The 16956-nt window shown below is 29.4% G+C and overlaps 1 protein-coding gene and 1 long non-coding RNA gene across 2 annotated transcripts in view; one reads left to right on the forward strand and one right to left on the reverse strand.

Moving 5' to 3' along the window:
- The window catches only part of LOC129980999 (uncharacterized), a 75876-nt gene extending 62008 nt beyond the window's left edge, over positions 1–13868 (reverse strand). The window contains exon 1 of the long non-coding RNA XR_008785283.1: positions 13741–13868. This is a non-coding gene — a long non-coding RNA (uncharacterized LOC129980999). The remainder of the gene's footprint in view (positions 1–13740) is intronic.
- An 86-nt stretch (positions 13869–13954) lies between these two features.
- LOC129980998 (homeobox protein Hox-A1-like) overlaps positions 13955–16956 on the forward strand; it is a 68064-nt gene continuing 65062 nt past the window's right edge. The window contains exon 1 of the mRNA XM_056091573.1: positions 13955–15193. Within this exon, the coding sequence (XP_055947548.1) occupies positions 14572–15193 (622 nt within the window). The 5' untranslated portion in view covers positions 13955–14571. The remainder of the gene's footprint in view (positions 15194–16956) is intronic.

Below are 16956 nucleotides of genomic sequence, written 5' to 3' on the forward strand. Positions count from 1 at the left end.
GCGATGGCCAAGTCAATCTATTTATTTAAACCATAAAAGATTTTTAATATTGATATGGTCACTATAAGATGCTGTTAGGTTAGCTAATGATGTAATAACTTAAGACAGAAGGACCCTTAAGTAGGGACTGAATAAATTGACCAACTTGATATTACATGGATCTCACAACTTTTTACGATAGAAGAATTGAGTTGCGAGACTTGGTTTTTTTTTACAAGTTATGTTTTTGATGGCATGTATTTTTTTGAATAATAAACAAGCCCTTGTATTGGGTAAATAATTTTGCATCGAATTACTTTTCCGAATGCACAAGTTAAATTGTGAAGTTATTTATAGATACGTGCCCTATTAAGATAAAAAAAAAAGCACTATTTTGGAATAGATCTCACAATTTTGAGGAATGAATAAGTAAGCGTGACGAATAAACTATGTCTCTAAGCTTCTCCACCAAATTATTATCTACCATTTACTACCCAAAAGATTCAAAGAATATCATATCTAAATAAAGACAAATTTTCAATAGTATAATCATAGATAGTTTAAAGACTGAAGCTCGGTAATATTTATTCCAAAAGGATTGAAACTGGTTGCGGTTCCCCTTGGATATGAGTTTTCTAATTAAATAAGGCATCTATAAACTTCTGCCCTCCGAATTATATATTCTAACCATCAGTTTGAATATGCGTTTCCTATTCTAACTTTTTTTAACCGTATGTGACTACAGTACAAAGAAACAAATAGTTTATTTTGAATATATATCGATACCGCTATAACAAACAAAAAGGGAGGAGATTTTAAAAATTTTAAAAAGATTATCAGTTTTTTACCCTATAACCATCATGTTCGTATGTCATATGGGCATCGAATTATTGTTTCTCTAACTTCAATGAAGACTCTATAGTTATATAATTCGATACAAAATAGCACATAAACCATAAACACCTTAAACATTCTGCTGAATCTTAATGGTATCAGTAAAACAGCACATTTCTGATACGGGAGGTATCATCTAATTAGACTATGAAAAAAAAAAAAAGAGGTTAAATTAAGAAAATTTTGTTGTATTTTCCCCTTGTGCAATCGAATATATTTAGTTACGAGCCTATAGATTCGTTTTGTAAATAGAAATGATTTTTGTTTAAGTGTTCCCTTCTTCTCACTTTTTTGTATACGAAAAAAAAAAAAAAGTATTCTAATCATCAAAAAATTCGAACTCAAGAATTTGACGAATATCAACGCTTCAGAACTCTTTCAGTCCGAGAAGCATATCCATTGGAATTATGCTTATCCTTCTATGAGCATGATAATTCAAAAAGGCTTTCAGCTAGATGAATGAAATTTGTTATATGTTCTTTACACCAAATTATTTGAAACTTAGAAATTTACACCAGTTATTTCTATGAAGTTTTGCACGAAAACCATTCAGAAGATGTCTATGTTTGCGGTAGTCTAAATATAAGTTAATATGATAGCTATAAAACATAAGAAATTAAATAAAAAATATTGATAAATAGGTTTAGTATCTAAAATGAAGATCACTATGAAATTTGGAATCAGATCGGTCAAAAGGTTGACAGTTTGCTGCACCATCTTTTTTAAAAGCATGTAAACGCAATAATTCAAAAATTTAATGACATAAATAAATGAAATCTGGTATGTAATCTTGTGAATATTAATATAATTATATATCATTTGGCAATTATCGATCGAAAAAAAGACATTCAAAATGCATATTTCGTTTTCAGGTACTTATGTATTAACCACATATCAAAGATAAATCGCAAAATATCGGACTGCAATAGGCTTTTTGTAACCATTGTTCGCCAATGCCATGTGGTTATTTATACACAAATATTTATTAGAGTATATGAGAAAAATTTCAAATAGGCAATCCTGCTTGTCATTTTTTTTTTTGTGCGGTTCTAGTGATGTTAAATGCTTTCCTTTCAGGAATATTACATTTTTCTATTTTTCTGCTACATTTTAGAAAGCATAAATTGATAAATAAATAGTATTTTAAATTATTCTTAGTTTTTAATAAATGTGTTTAGTTTAAAAAAAGCAACTTAAAAACGGTTTAATTTTGACATTCATCTATTACAGATGGCTGTTTAAATAACGATAAATTATGGAAATAATACATAAACGGTTGCAAATTCGTCAAAAGTTTGGAATTAAGTTCCATAGAAATAATGTTCGTTTTGAAAATTTGGATTGATTATTTGCAGATGATTTTTTAAGCCGTGACAAAATAATCAGAATGATAAATAAATATGCTCCATTTTATAAGTTATTTTTAAAGAAAATTAAATAATAGTTAAATAAATTTATCATTAGCTACTTTTGCTTTATATGCAGAATATATAGAAATATACGTCAGAAAATTTTGACAAATAGTTCTTATAACCTGGTTCTTTAAATAATAGTAATTCAGATTATATAATCTTATCGTATCCTAGATCGCAATCATAATAGTCAAAAATTCCCTTTTTCCAAGCATCAATTGTTTTTTATTTTATTTTTAATAACTGCAAAATATAATATTAAATAATTTCAGCAAATTCTAAAATAATTTGGAATTTGATAAAGTATCCAAACATATCTGAATGTACCGATTTTTACTTTCTTGCATACGAAGCAACAATTGTAAAAGAATTATCTTGGAAATTTTTATAAATCTCAAAATTTTAGACCTTTCTGAATCAGAAAAACTTTTTTAAAAAATTGTTTATCTGTTTGTGAATATGGTCAAAAATGCTTTGAGCTAAACGAAAGAAAATTAACATGTGGCATTCACACCAGATATCTATCGGAATTTCAGCAAATTCTATACACAGAAAGTTGTCTGTCTGACCATGCTTAAGTGAACACAATAACGTCTAAAACCAAATAGATAAAATGTGGCACACTTTTTTTTTTTTTTTTTTTTGGAGAATCCAAAATTTACCTGATTTGGTTAAATTTTGAATCTAATCCATTTACGTGTTGTCAGTTTGGACTTTCATAAGAATGTAAACTTTTTAACTTAAAAACATAACGATTCCAGTAAATGAAATTTTTTATGTGATCTTTTAATTAAAATTGTAATTTCTATACCGAATTTTGGTTGAAATAGGCAAAATAATAGCAGTTTAAAATGCATTCTCGATTTTCTTCATTTATTCTACGAAGCACTAATCGTTCAGGAGCAGAAATTTTAAAATAAAAATTTTAGCATGTTCGGTAGTCAAGACCTTACTCTGTAAGTCCACGATTTTTCTACTTTAACAAAGAAGTATATTAGAAACTCTCAGAGGCACTTGGCGCTGATTTCAAATAAAATCATCAAAGCATTTTTTAAATTTTATGATCTTCAAATGTTTAAAAAAAAACAACGTACAATAAATTAATTATAACACAATAACAATCCCTCTTCTAACTCTACCAATTGTAACATTTTCAGAACTATTTAAAAGATCTAGAGTTCCCTCTTTTTTTTTTTTCTTCTAAAAATGCGCCCACCCTGATTGAAACATCTCGTGTTTCAAAACTTAATATCTTCTTCAAAAAAAAATTAAAAGATGGAATGATTTTGCGTACTCCAAAGAAACCGAAGAAGAAAAAAAAATAAACAAAACGAAGATAAATTTTGACAAGAGAAGTAATCAAAACCAGCAAGATATTCGCAGCTGGGACCTATCACTTGTTGACCCCAAAATATATTCCACCACCCCTCCTGAAAAAAGAAACTGACATCTGAATCTGACGTTTCCGGTTGAGACTACGCGAAGAATGTGGTTCGTACTCGACCAATCGCATTCACAATTTTTTTTTCTTTCTGGCAATGGGTACCAACAGCCAATGGGAAAGCCGAAAGATAGCGACTCTTTTGTCGGCACACAAATGAATCCACACTATCAGTTCTCCTGATTATTTTTGCAAAAAAAGTGCCGTTTTCCAGGCATTTTATTTTGACACTTACAATACTAGGATCTCTCAACAGAGTTGATGAGAACTTATTTATGCCGGGTATCATATGTCCCTGGAAGTTAGGAAGGAGATAAACTAGATCAATGATAAGGAGATGAAGTTTTATTGAGTGATTACATAAACGGACTTCAAAGTGATTCATTGCGGTAGTTGATTCATGGAAAACCTTTTGTTGTTGTTGTAGTCAGAAGTAATTTAGTTGGAAGGACTAACAGTTAGTCAAAACGTTTTCAAACTTTTTTTAGCCACTTGAAACTGATCTGAATTTCAACTTTTCACTCTGATTAGTTCGAGAAATAATAAATTTCTTGCTTTGGACACATAGTATTGCGGTATTGATCTATCGGCTGATAAGATTTTTTTCGTTATTTTAGAATATTAATAAAATCATAACTTCAGATAATATTTAAAAAATTATAAATATTTTGAAAATTCAATTTTTTGAAAAAAAAAAAAACTTGATGATTTCGTAATAATAATCAAATAAACAGCAATTTTTTTTAATGTCAAATATGAATGCGTTTCTTCTTGGATTTTTATCACTGAGCAATATATATATTATTGAAATAATAATTGCTGCAAAAAAAATTGCTCTATGTTTGATTTTGGATTTAAATTAAATTTCAAAGAAAGAATTTGTTTTTAAAATTATTTCTTTTGTGATCTTAGATAATATATTGTCGAATATCCTTAGGTTAAAATAATTTCTTAAATATTAAAATCAATAGAAATAAAGTGGGACTATGGCAAATAGTATATTAACAAGAATTTCTTACTAACAAGCGATATATCAAAGAAGTGAAAATTTAAATTAACTAGGGGAAAAAAATATAACTCATTGATATATCATATATTTTGTAGTAAAAATAAATTAACTTTCTTTTTATCCCCTGTATAAAACTTTGCAATTAATTTTATGGTGCTGTTTCTATTCATTTAGTGTAATTAATGCTTTTATTTATTTACAAAGTTACTTTTCAAATTTCTTTTTGTATTTATTTATCTGCTAATTACTACTTGCATTTAAATAAAAGCAGTAGTTAAATATGTTAAGCAATTTTTTCTTTAAAGTGAGTAGAATATCCTTGTAAAAAATTAAAAGATTATTATTGTAGACTTGTTTAGCCTAAAAACGTTGTAATTCATCAAAATGTTGCGGTTATATTTATTGCGCAGCTACACAACTACCTACTACCTCTCAGTATACTGCAGGCAAAACGGTCGAATGCTCTGAGGTACATTTGGTTAAACCGCAAAGAAATGAACTTCTGTTATGCAACTGTAAAGGAAACTAGCTGTCATAAAAATTTCTTTTTTAAATACTGATACAGTAAAATTTATTTGTTCCTTTTGGATTCGATTTCATCAGCAATTCGAATTTTTCACCAGTCCCTTGTATTTCTTTTCAATATAAAGTTAAAAAATTGATCAAAATTTTCGAATTTACTTGGCTAATTAGATATCAAAGATTAAAATTTAAAAATAGAGCTCAAAGGCATCAAATTCCAAATTGTTTTTGATAATTATACACATTTGTATCTTTTGTCCTTGGCAATCGTAAGTGAATGGTTTTTAAAGTCATCAATCTTAATTACCTAGATAAAAAAAAATTCTGGATGAAAAAGTAAGCGTAATTTGAAATATAGTTTTATCTCACTAAAACTGTAAGGGGGGAGCATTCTTGAATCGAATTACCACACTTTTAAACTTAACAGCAAAAATTATGCTGTTGGTCCCTCAGCTGCGTATCCCGCGATTTCGCGGGTACGCAATAAGCCCATTTTCTGTTGCATCTTGTTTAGTTTAGAGAGTTTCTTTTTACGATTTCAGATTTTTATTATATTGTTTTATATTATATTATATTATTATCGTGTCATATTTAGTATCAGTTTATTTTCATTGAAAAATATTTAAACTTATTTGCAAACATCGCATCTAAATAGGATTTTAAAGAATTACGCAGCGAGATTAATATAAAATGTAATTTTTTGGACACATCTAATGCAACCTAACTTATCCTTGAATTTAAAAACACCGATGACTTTAAATACCCTAAAAGAGATGGTTTATCGAAACTTAAACATCTGTTAATAGCTGGAAACAGTGTTCTTTTGTATTCTGTTCAATTGTATTGCTTAACACATCTTGTCCACATATGATAACTGTGTACTGAAAAACATCTGTAATCCAAATGTGTACCGCTCAAAATGTGTTAAAATAGATAATGCTGCCTTGAAAATGGAAACTTCATTGAGAATGCCTCTTTTAATACACATAAATTAGCACTTTAGATGCTGCATTTAATAAAACTTGAAATATCCGCTCGTAAACCGCAGCCATCTGGTGATAACAGATAAATGGATTATTTTGTATTGACAAGATAGTGCTATCGACATGTCTTTTTTAGGTGATAAGACAATTCTTTCGTAACAATCTTCCTTGAAGACAAATCTTTGAAAAAACATGTGTATGCACTTTTTACAGATAGAAAAAAAAAAAGTTAGCTTGTAACATAAATTGAAGTGTCAGCCTTTAAAAAAAATCTCTCGAATATTCAATAAAAGCTTTACAGAAATTATCAGTAATGCTCATTTTGAGAAGGAAAATTAAGATGAACATTTTTAAAATGGCCGCAATGAAGTTCTTTTTCTTTTTTTTTCAGTTTTGATATTTTTAATAATATGGCTAGTTAATAGTTTAATAGTTTTGGCTAGTATGTTATCTGCAATTTGCATCATAAATGATCGATGAAAAAATGTTTGAGACTTTCTAAGTCCAGATCGTTAGAATAAGAACTATCAAATTACTTTTTGAATTGTAGGTGCTTACAAAACTAACGGGGGTGATCTCTCTAAATTTTTTCTCGCATACTCATCAATAAAGATCTTATTCCTTTCCCCATACATACACATATGCTGCGGACGTTAAATAAGGCCACGAATCAATATAGATCTTATTCCCAATACAGATTTTATTAGAATCAATATAGATCTTAACTTATATTCACCAATAAAGATCTTACTCCCTACCCCATACACACACACACACACTGCGGATGTTAAATAAGGCTACGAATCAATATAGATCTTATTCCCAATACAGATCTTATTAGAATCAATATAGATCTTAACTTATACTCATCAATAAAGATCTTACTCCCTTCCCCATACACACACACTGCGGATGTTAAATAAGGCCACGAATCAATATAGATCTTATTCCCAATACAGATCTTATTAGAATCAATATAGATCTTAACTTATATTCACCAATAAAGATCTTAACTTATATTCACCAATAAAGATCTTACTCCCTACCCCACACACACACACACACACACACACACACACTGCGGATGTTAAATAAGGCCACGAATCAATATAGATCTTATTAGAATCAATATAGATCTTAACTTATATTCACCAATAAAGATCTTACTCCCTACCCCATACACACACACACACACTGCGGATGTTAAATAAGGCTACGAATCAATATAGATCTTATTCCCAATACAGATCTTATTAGAATCAATATAGATCTTATTCCCAATACAGATCTTATTAGAATCAATATAGATCTTATTCCCAATACAGATCTTATTAGAATCAATATAGATCTTATTCCCAATACAGATCTTATTAGAATCAATATAGATCTTACCTTATACTCATCAATAAAGATCTTACTCCCTTCCCCATACACACACACTGCGGATGTTAAATAAGGCCACGAATGTCTTACATGGCATTAGAGAGCAACAACAATTGCGAAATACAGATCTTCGCAGAGAATCTTGCATTTTTAGTGAATCTATCGGGCAAATATATATTTCAAAGACCATTTTGCCTGCCATTGACAGCAAAATTTTACATAAAATTGCAGTTTTTGTCACAATATAACATACCGAATTTCATTGATTTAAGTCACTGCGTTTAAAAGTTATTTCGTTGTATGCTAAATTATAGATACGACAAAGGATCAATCCGCACAGATTTGGTTCAAAATTTGATATCTGTCTATATTTTAGATGCTAAATCTATTTATCAAATTTTTATCTTCTTAAATCTTTGAATTATGTTGTTATTAAATTCACTTGTATTTGAACAACAAGCCATACAGATTTCCTCTTCATGGATCTTGTACAAAATTTCAAAGAAATCTACATATTGGATCTATACATTTCATGTCTCTAGCTCAAAGCGTTTTTGACCTATCGTTTTCACGGAGCAACATAACGCAAAAAAAATTTCAAATTCAGGGAATTTTGAAACATAGAGATACATTAAAATCACGAGTTAGAATTATTTGTCGATTGAAATACTTCCTTTATACTTCACATTAGAAAGTGAAAAGAGATTTTAAAATTTTAATAAGACTTTTAGTTAAAAATAACTGGTGAATTAACATTTATCTTCAATAACTTCGGAGCATATTAGTGCACAAAAACTGTTTTATATTATTAAATTTTTTTAATATTAGTTTTTGAATGATGACAATTTTATTTTCGTAGATTTTTTCTCTGATAATTTTTTTTTAATTTAATTATTTTTTGCAGCATTTTTTATTGTTTTAATTATTCCATTTATACAAGTCCGCGTTACGACGATATTAAAATATTTTGTATATATGTGTAACATTATCGTTACTATTTAATTTAGAGCAAATATTAAGAATACTGTAAAAATGGTAGAACCGAGTCTAAAAAAAGCGTGGGGTAAATCTGTGGAGTCTTTATCATGGCACAAAGTCTCGAATTAAAGGCTCGAATCTCCTTTCATTTCTTTTTTCTGAAGTGATTAACATTGGTAATTTTATTTCAGCTTCAATAAAAATTTATTCCCCTCCTAAGAATTCATATTTTTGAAAATCACAACAATTAATAAAAATTTATTAGAGTCAAGAAAAGCAAATTAAATAAAGATTCTAAGTAACTTCTATCAGTAACTTATAACTTAGCAAAAATGACAATATCCTTATCGGTATGATTCATTGAAAGTTCCAAATTTTGATTCTTAAATAATGAATAATCGTCTGCTTCTTTCCTACGTTGCCAAAATTCGCTCTTGTTCTTTTAAAATATATCTCGTAATAATAAAACTTTGAATCGTTCATTATATATGTTGGAAAATTAGATGAGTAAATAGTCTGATTATTTAGTAGATATTTAGTTAGTAGACATTTATTAGTTGATATCAATTATTTAGTAAATATTTCATGTTTTAACATTTTTTATATTTAAAGATTATCTACAAGGTACACAAAATATTGAAGCTCAATTAGTATTAAGTCAAGATGGTTCATCCAATATTTTAGCACCCGATTTTTAATAATGTAGTTATCACATTTTTAACAGCTAATATTTGTCTTTATTTTCTGAAATATATCTACTAAATAAAAAATAATAATTGTATCTGAAAAAAAAAAACGCAAGACAAAAATAACTCGTATTTATAGTATATAACAAAATATGTTAATAAAAATTTTTAATATAATTTATATTTCTGTGCTTTATTTGAAAGAATTATAGTGATTAAATCATTTTTATTTAATTTTTTACGCAAATTTTTCCCCATCTTTATAAATATGAAGCTCGACTTGTTTCATAGTTTTAAAAATGGAATTTTTCAATTAATATTTCAAGAATTTCCTGATGCGTCACTTTTGAAATTTATTTTATATATTTATTTTTGATAATAAAACACTATTTAAAATTTTCAGAATTTGATTAATAACCTATCGATAATATATTTAAGTTTTGATTCTCTGTATTTGTTACCACATAATAGTGTTCTAGAAAGAAAAAGAGATTTTGGAATTAAATGTTCATATTGAATTTAATATAATGAAGATTTAAAAAATAGAAAATAACTGAAATAAAAAAAATATATATATTTTTAAGTACATTGAGAAAAGTGTTTTTTTAAATTACTTTTTAAGTTGATTTGTTTTTAAAACATTAAATTTATAATTTAACTGATACTGTATCAATAATATTTAAGTTATACTTTATTTAATAATACATCGATTTAATAATAGTGAATTAATAATATATCGAAAATTTAATTAATAATAAATATTTAAATGTATTTGATTTTTCATTTCCAACATGGGTTGCCATATAATAATATATTAGAGGGGAAAAATTAGGAATAAAATAATATTTATACTGTATTTAGCACAATTGGTATTAAAAACAGAAATTGACATTAAAAAATTCCACAATTTTAGGAGGCTCACAAATTTTTTTTATATTTTTTGAAATTTGTTTTTGGAACGTTTAATTTATAATTTAATCGATAATACATCAATTTAATAATATTGATCGAATTAAATAGTTAATAGCGATAGTTAATATATCTGTAAAAGTATTTAATTTTTGCTTTCCTCCACATATAAGTGCATTAGAGGAAGGGGCGGGGAGGAAGATTTCGGAATCAAATTACATTCATACTGAATTTAGCACAATGAAGACTATAAAATAGAAAATAATTAAAAAATATTATCGAAATATTATCGAAAAAAGTGTTTTTAAAATTGCTTTTTACCTTTATTTAGCTTTCGTAACATTCCATTAGAAGAGTAAAGGCGTACCGCCAGGGATCGTTCCTTTATCTACCCAAAATAATTCAAAATCTTCTCCTCTGAATTAAATGACATTTATAATGAATTTAGCACAATGAAGACTATAAAAATAGAAAATAATTGAAACGGGGGAAAAAAATCCACATTTTTAGCACATTTAAAAAAAAGGGTTTTTTTAAATTAATTTTTTTAATTTATTTATTTTTGGAACATTCCATTAAGAGAGTACAGATCCCCCCCCCCCGCAAGGGATCGTTCCTTTATCTACCCAAAATTGTTCGAAAGCTCCTCCTCTTCAGGAACAACTCAGCATCGTGAACTTCAATTTAACAACAAGAGGAGAAACATTTTCTATAATCCCTCTTGATCCTTGTTAAAGCACCTCCTTTCTCCTCACTTTGCTTAATATTCATCAAACGCAGACGATTTAAGGGGATGACGGGAGGGGGGTCTACTCACCCAGCACGCAACCAACCATCGATCCTTTTTTCAGGGGGTGGCAGAGCCCAGAGGGAAAACCCCGGAACACTCGAGTTCATTGGCAAAATACTTCACGCACGATGCAGTTCGTGTATTCCCGGGTTCGAAAAAAAAGTCTTTCTATAAATATCAAAATAGTGTGCTTTTAATAGTGATTCGTGGTGAAAATTCTACGATTTATTGCATTTTCTGGACGTTATCGTGTTTCTTTTTTACGGTCCTTGGAAACTTTGGTGTTTATTGATTTAAATTTTAATTAACGAACTGTTAGATTGCATTGAAATCTGATTATTGTCTTGTGGATGTGAAACTTATGATAAGTGCATTTGTTTAGTCAATATATTACTAAAATGCACTTTATTGCTTTTTTTCTTTTATTTAATGTTTATATCGATGATGTGCTTATGGCGATGATGCTTTTATGATTTTGGAAAAAAAGATTCCAGGTGGCCAATGAAACCTTTTGGACGAACTTTGCCTTTTCAAACTTTTTTAAAGTTTTGGTAGTCCTCTTAAAAATATCCAACACAAAAGTTTTTCTTCCCGATTTCGTTCTCTTAACCAATTCTTTAACCTCTATTTAATTTAAGCAGCTTAAGATAAATAAAAAAATATTCTACAGTGCAAAGGACCATTTTCACCTAGGATTTACTCATATGCATCTGGAAGAATTATATGATGGTAAGTCTAATCTGTTAATTTCTATATTTTATTTCGATACTTAATCCCAACTGAGCTAGTTCAAACCAAAAATACTGGAGTCTGACAAAGACGGATAAACAAATACAGCCAAAGCTTCCGCTTCTGTGCTCTTCCACAGTTTGAACATTTACTTTTTCTGAATTCAGAAAAACAATTGCTCCAATTAAAGGAAGTGTTTATCGTGATAATAGCTGCTATCGAACTCTTAATTAATTGGCTAATTCATTTAATACTGTTGTTGGTTCTGCTTAATCCAACTGAATACTATCAAACTAAAAATACTGAAATTTAGTTGAAACAGTTCTGGAAAATCACTGTAATTTTCACAAACTCAATTTCCACTTCCGTGCTAATGAATGTTTACTTCATCTCTGCTCCAAAAGATATCGCTTCAACCGAAGAAATTGTTTACCATTCTTAATTGGTACTATTAGTTCTGTTGTTGGTTCTATCTAATTCGATTTAGACTCTAAGTTAAAAAGGCTGAAACTTTGATGCTTCAACTAAGAAAAAAAGAAACTAATTTTTTTAAACTACAATTTCTGAATGTGGCGGAACTATGAACATTTACTGTTTCTGAACAAAAATATATAAATTAGGTTTTAGCCTTGATAACAATTGCTATCGAATCCTTAATTTGGTGTTATCGGTCCTCTTTGACATTGCTACAAAGGGCATATTCAAAATACTGAAACTTAGCTACATAAACTTTGGAAAATAACTGTAACAGACGCAATTTCCACTTCTATACTTATTAAAATTATGAATATTTACTTTTTCTGAGACCCGAAAACTATTGCTTCAGTTGAAGGAAGTGTCTATCGTGATAACACTTGCTATTGAATTTTTTTACTTGGTGCAATTGGTTTGATATCGCTACAAAGCGTCTGGTGAAGTTGTATTATTGTTTTCGTGACAAAAACCTTGGATGACGGCTTCAGCCACTACTGATGGCGCACACTGAAGTGTAACGTGTTTCTTTTTTGGCTGATTGTTTCCTACGGATAAACAGCACGACACTTCTCGTGGGCATAAATGCGTTTTTGCACGTTCAGGAAGAACAGGAACGTTGAAAAAAAGTGAGGGAAACAGAAGCTCCGCCTTAAAAAGCAACGACAATTTGAACCGACTTGCAATCTTCAACTAGACTTGGTACTCCTGCTTTTATAGAGAGGGAAAAGTAAAAATGAATCGCGTGATACTAAGTTTGCGTGTTTAGATTTATTTGTTTATTTTTTTCTTTCAGTTTTTGAAAGAGTCGGGGAAAGAAAGAGCAAAAAATTATTATGTTCTTTGAGAGTGCCGACAAGCTTAAAATTTAGAACCTATTCTCTGTAACCAAAAACTTTCGTGACTTTTTGTTGCTGGAATCTTCTTTACTGGTTTTTATTGAACATTAGGACTAAATCATCCTTTTCTGAATTATTTGGTTAAGAATTTTCAGTTATTAAGTAGCACGATTTTTAATTGTCAGTAGAAAGCTAAAAATAATTTACGAAACCAGATTATAAAAATTTAAGAAAGAACTTCAGTTATGATTTTCATTGTAAATTTAACTATAGTTAAAATAGAAATTAATCGAATGAAATATCTTTGAATTCATGCATAAGCTGTTATATATATATATAATCTGAGTATGACAGAGAAGAAAAGATAAACATTTAAGTAGTATATTGGGTTTAAAAAGAATTGTCAATTTCCATGGTAAAAAGAATAAAAGATCTTAAAATAAAATATATTGATTAAAAGACGTCTCGAACTTGCCATCTATAGTAAAACATTACAGACAATCAAGACAATCTATTGGACTGGGAAGTTAGAATTAAATATTTTGAAAATCGAATGAAAATGAAATATATTAACTGATACAATTCATTTTTAATATAAAAATAGATCTTTACTATGTATTTTGTATTAGTCTATAAAAAATTAAAAATAATATCTAAATTTGTTTAGAATTTTTTTATATATCAGCATCTTATTGACCAAAAAAAGGAAACTTACCTTCAAAGTTCGGCGTCTTTCCTGTTCTGAAATTCTTTGCGTTTCCAAGAAAGGAATAAATAAATAAATAAAAAGTAATGTAGAGTGATAGATATAATTCTTTCAAGGAACAAAAACTAAGATCTTTAACTGTAACCCTGCACCCCTTCAAGACAAGGCGTTAAGAAGAAGAAAAACCCCGCCACTTGTCCGGCTGGGGCAGCTGTTGACTTGGAAAATACCTTCTCTCCCACCCCCCTCAAACACGCTCCCACCCCCTCCTCTCCGGTTTCCATGGCGACAGGGTAGCGCGCAGGTCCAAGCGGTCAGTGCATGCGATTACCAGAAAGTGGGCTCTCTGTGGACGAGCAAAGGAACGTGTACGACTTCTCTCACGCGCAAAAAGTGGACGGACTTGGAGGTTCTCAGAAACGAGGAGCAGCCCAAGTTGAAAAAAAAGAGTAACTTGTCACTTCATCTATCACGCGGGCCTTACTTCATTGGTCCGATCAGCGACCACGTGACCGCTTCCATACACCCCTCTTTTCTACCCCGTCCGGCTCTACTGCACTTACACACACACGCACTCCGTACAGCTCGCGAACTCCTATATTTTTCTGTCAACTACAGTTGGAGCAGCATGATTCCTCATCCATTTATTTTCCGATTTATCTGTACCAAAGCCAGACAGCTAATTTACTACAGCGCTTGATTCTCTTTCAGTAAGCAGCGGCGCGTTTTGTGAAAGGAAAGAAGACAATAAAAATATTAAAGAAAAAAGTGCTTTTTTTTTTTTGAAGGATTCATAATTGCTGAAGAAATAAAAAAATAAAAAGAAAGGTGTTTTGAAAGATGATGATGAACAGCACCAACGCTGTTTACGGCGCTTGTCCGCAACAACCTCCCATGCTGGATTACGGCGGGAACGGCGATAGTAAATTGTTTTACGGCGGTGGGGATACCAAGTTGTTCTACGGCAGCAGTGACCAACCCCACTATGGATATTCCGAACCAGCTGAACCACCGACTAGCCACTTGCCCCACCAGATAATTAATGAACCTAATGGACTAAGCTACACTAATTTGGACGCTAATGCTAGTCAGGCTGCTGTCTACGGCGGCAGCAGTACTGTTCATCGCCAGCACCAGCCTTATTGTCAGCAGCAGTACTTTTCTGCCTACGACTATGATATACCTGCCAACGCTGAATACATGCCTGGATATCACCACAATCCATCTTTTCACAGCATGCAGCATCAGCAACAACATGCGGCCAGTATGAACAGGAGAGCCGGCAGTGTGTACGGGTCTCCGTACGGTGATACCTACGAACCTCAACACCCCGTCCCAGGCACTGAGTGCCAGCAAGTAAATGGGGTTAATCCGTATCATAGGACAGCACCTCAGCAACAGCAACAACATCCAGTGCCCACCTACAAATGGATGCAAGTTAAAAGAAGTGTACCTAAGCCTGGTAAGTTCTGTTTACTTATTTATTCATTTTTCAATATCAAGATTAAGGTCATATTCAGTTATTTTTGGATTAAATTTTCTTGATCTGTCAGTGTTTACATTTTTAGAAACATAATTTTATACTCTATTAATTTTATAAGACGTGTGAATCAAATTAGTTCTCTTGTCTTTCTTTATTTACGTTTTCAGTATACTTAATAATTTATGTTATCTTGGGATAAAGTAATTCCAAAAATCCAATTTGAAGAGAAATAACTATTTTTGTAAGCGTAAATTGGTTTTCAGTCTTTATAATTATTATTCTGATTAAATATTAATGAATTATAAAATTTTGTTCAAATAAAAAAAATATTATTTAATGATTTGAAATGAAATTTTTAATTTCATAAGGAACCTGTTCTCAATATTTTTAAAAATTTTAGTTGAATCCTAATGAATTATTTTTATATAAATTAACAATAGCATGTGAAAATTTTCCGTCAACAACCAGCTCTTGTATAATATTTGAATCGAATTTTCAACTTGGATTCTAATTATCAAAACTAGTTCTGATTAAAGTTTTGAACCGGCTATAAAAATCGATAAAAAATTTTTATACCATTCTGACTTCGCTTTCTTGTCTTACATATGATATGTATATATATATATATTGTATTTTTTTCTAATTCATTATATTTTTATTATGATATTAATTCTTTTGAATAACAGAAATTTTTCTTAATTAATAAAGACTATATGTATTCAAATAATAAAACAGTTAATTTTTTACACTTTCTTGACAGCGGTAGCATAATCTTTAAAGAAAATGTAGAAAATTTTTTATTTTGTGTTTTTTAATTTTTCAAAAATTAAAAGTTGTAACTTTCAAAACTGGTATTGTTTAAGGCATTGTAACGGGAAAAATAAATTGTTAAAATCAAAATAAATGATACTTTTTTTTATATGTCGGAGTAAAGTTTTGTTCATACATATGTGTTTTTAGGTTAGATTAGTTTTTCTGCCAGCCAAGCATTAGTCGCAATGTTATACCAAAATAAGGAAATCAAAAATGTAAAACAAATTTAATTTCCAAACGATTTATTATGCAATACTTTTCGATGATAAAAATGTACGAAAATATTTGATGTGTTTTCTTAGTTGCTTTTGCTTTCATTTTTTGATATTTTACTTAATAGGCCTTTCTTATTAATTTTTAAATAAATATTTGTTTATATAGATCGATGGAAACAATAATTTTGAAATAATGGTTATGAAAGTGCAAGTAAAAATAATTTATACAAAACACTGTAAAGATTAAAATTTTGAGAGGAAAATCTGAGTTTCTATAATTTTTTTGAATAGTTTTCATTTCATTTGAGCAAGCATAATTTCATAAGCCTTGATATCAGGATAAAAAAAATCAAAAAGCAAAGTGAAAAAAATTTCTTAAATCTCTAAATTCACTGTAGTTTGGCAATAGGTACTTGATTATTGTAATAAGTGAAACAGGTTTACAAAGGGAAAATAACAATTTTTAAACTATTTTCCTTCAGATTCAAAGTTTGGTTTTTATGTCGTTCATTACAGTATTAACCAATGTAATTTTATATTTTATTTATGAAAAAAATTGTAAGGAAATTTGAAAATCCACAAATATGGATATCGTATAACAAAATTATTTTGATTAAGTTTGTTTAATTGATAAGAAAAAAAGCAAAATCAATTATTTAAATCTTCCATTCACATTTGCAAATAAAATTAGATTTTTGCCTCCCTTGATTCCTT

This window comes from Argiope bruennichi, chromosome 8, assembly GCF_947563725.1.
Source record: "Argiope bruennichi chromosome 8, qqArgBrue1.1, whole genome shotgun sequence".
Lineage (NCBI taxonomy): Eukaryota > Metazoa > Arthropoda > Arachnida > Araneae > Araneidae > Argiope > Argiope bruennichi.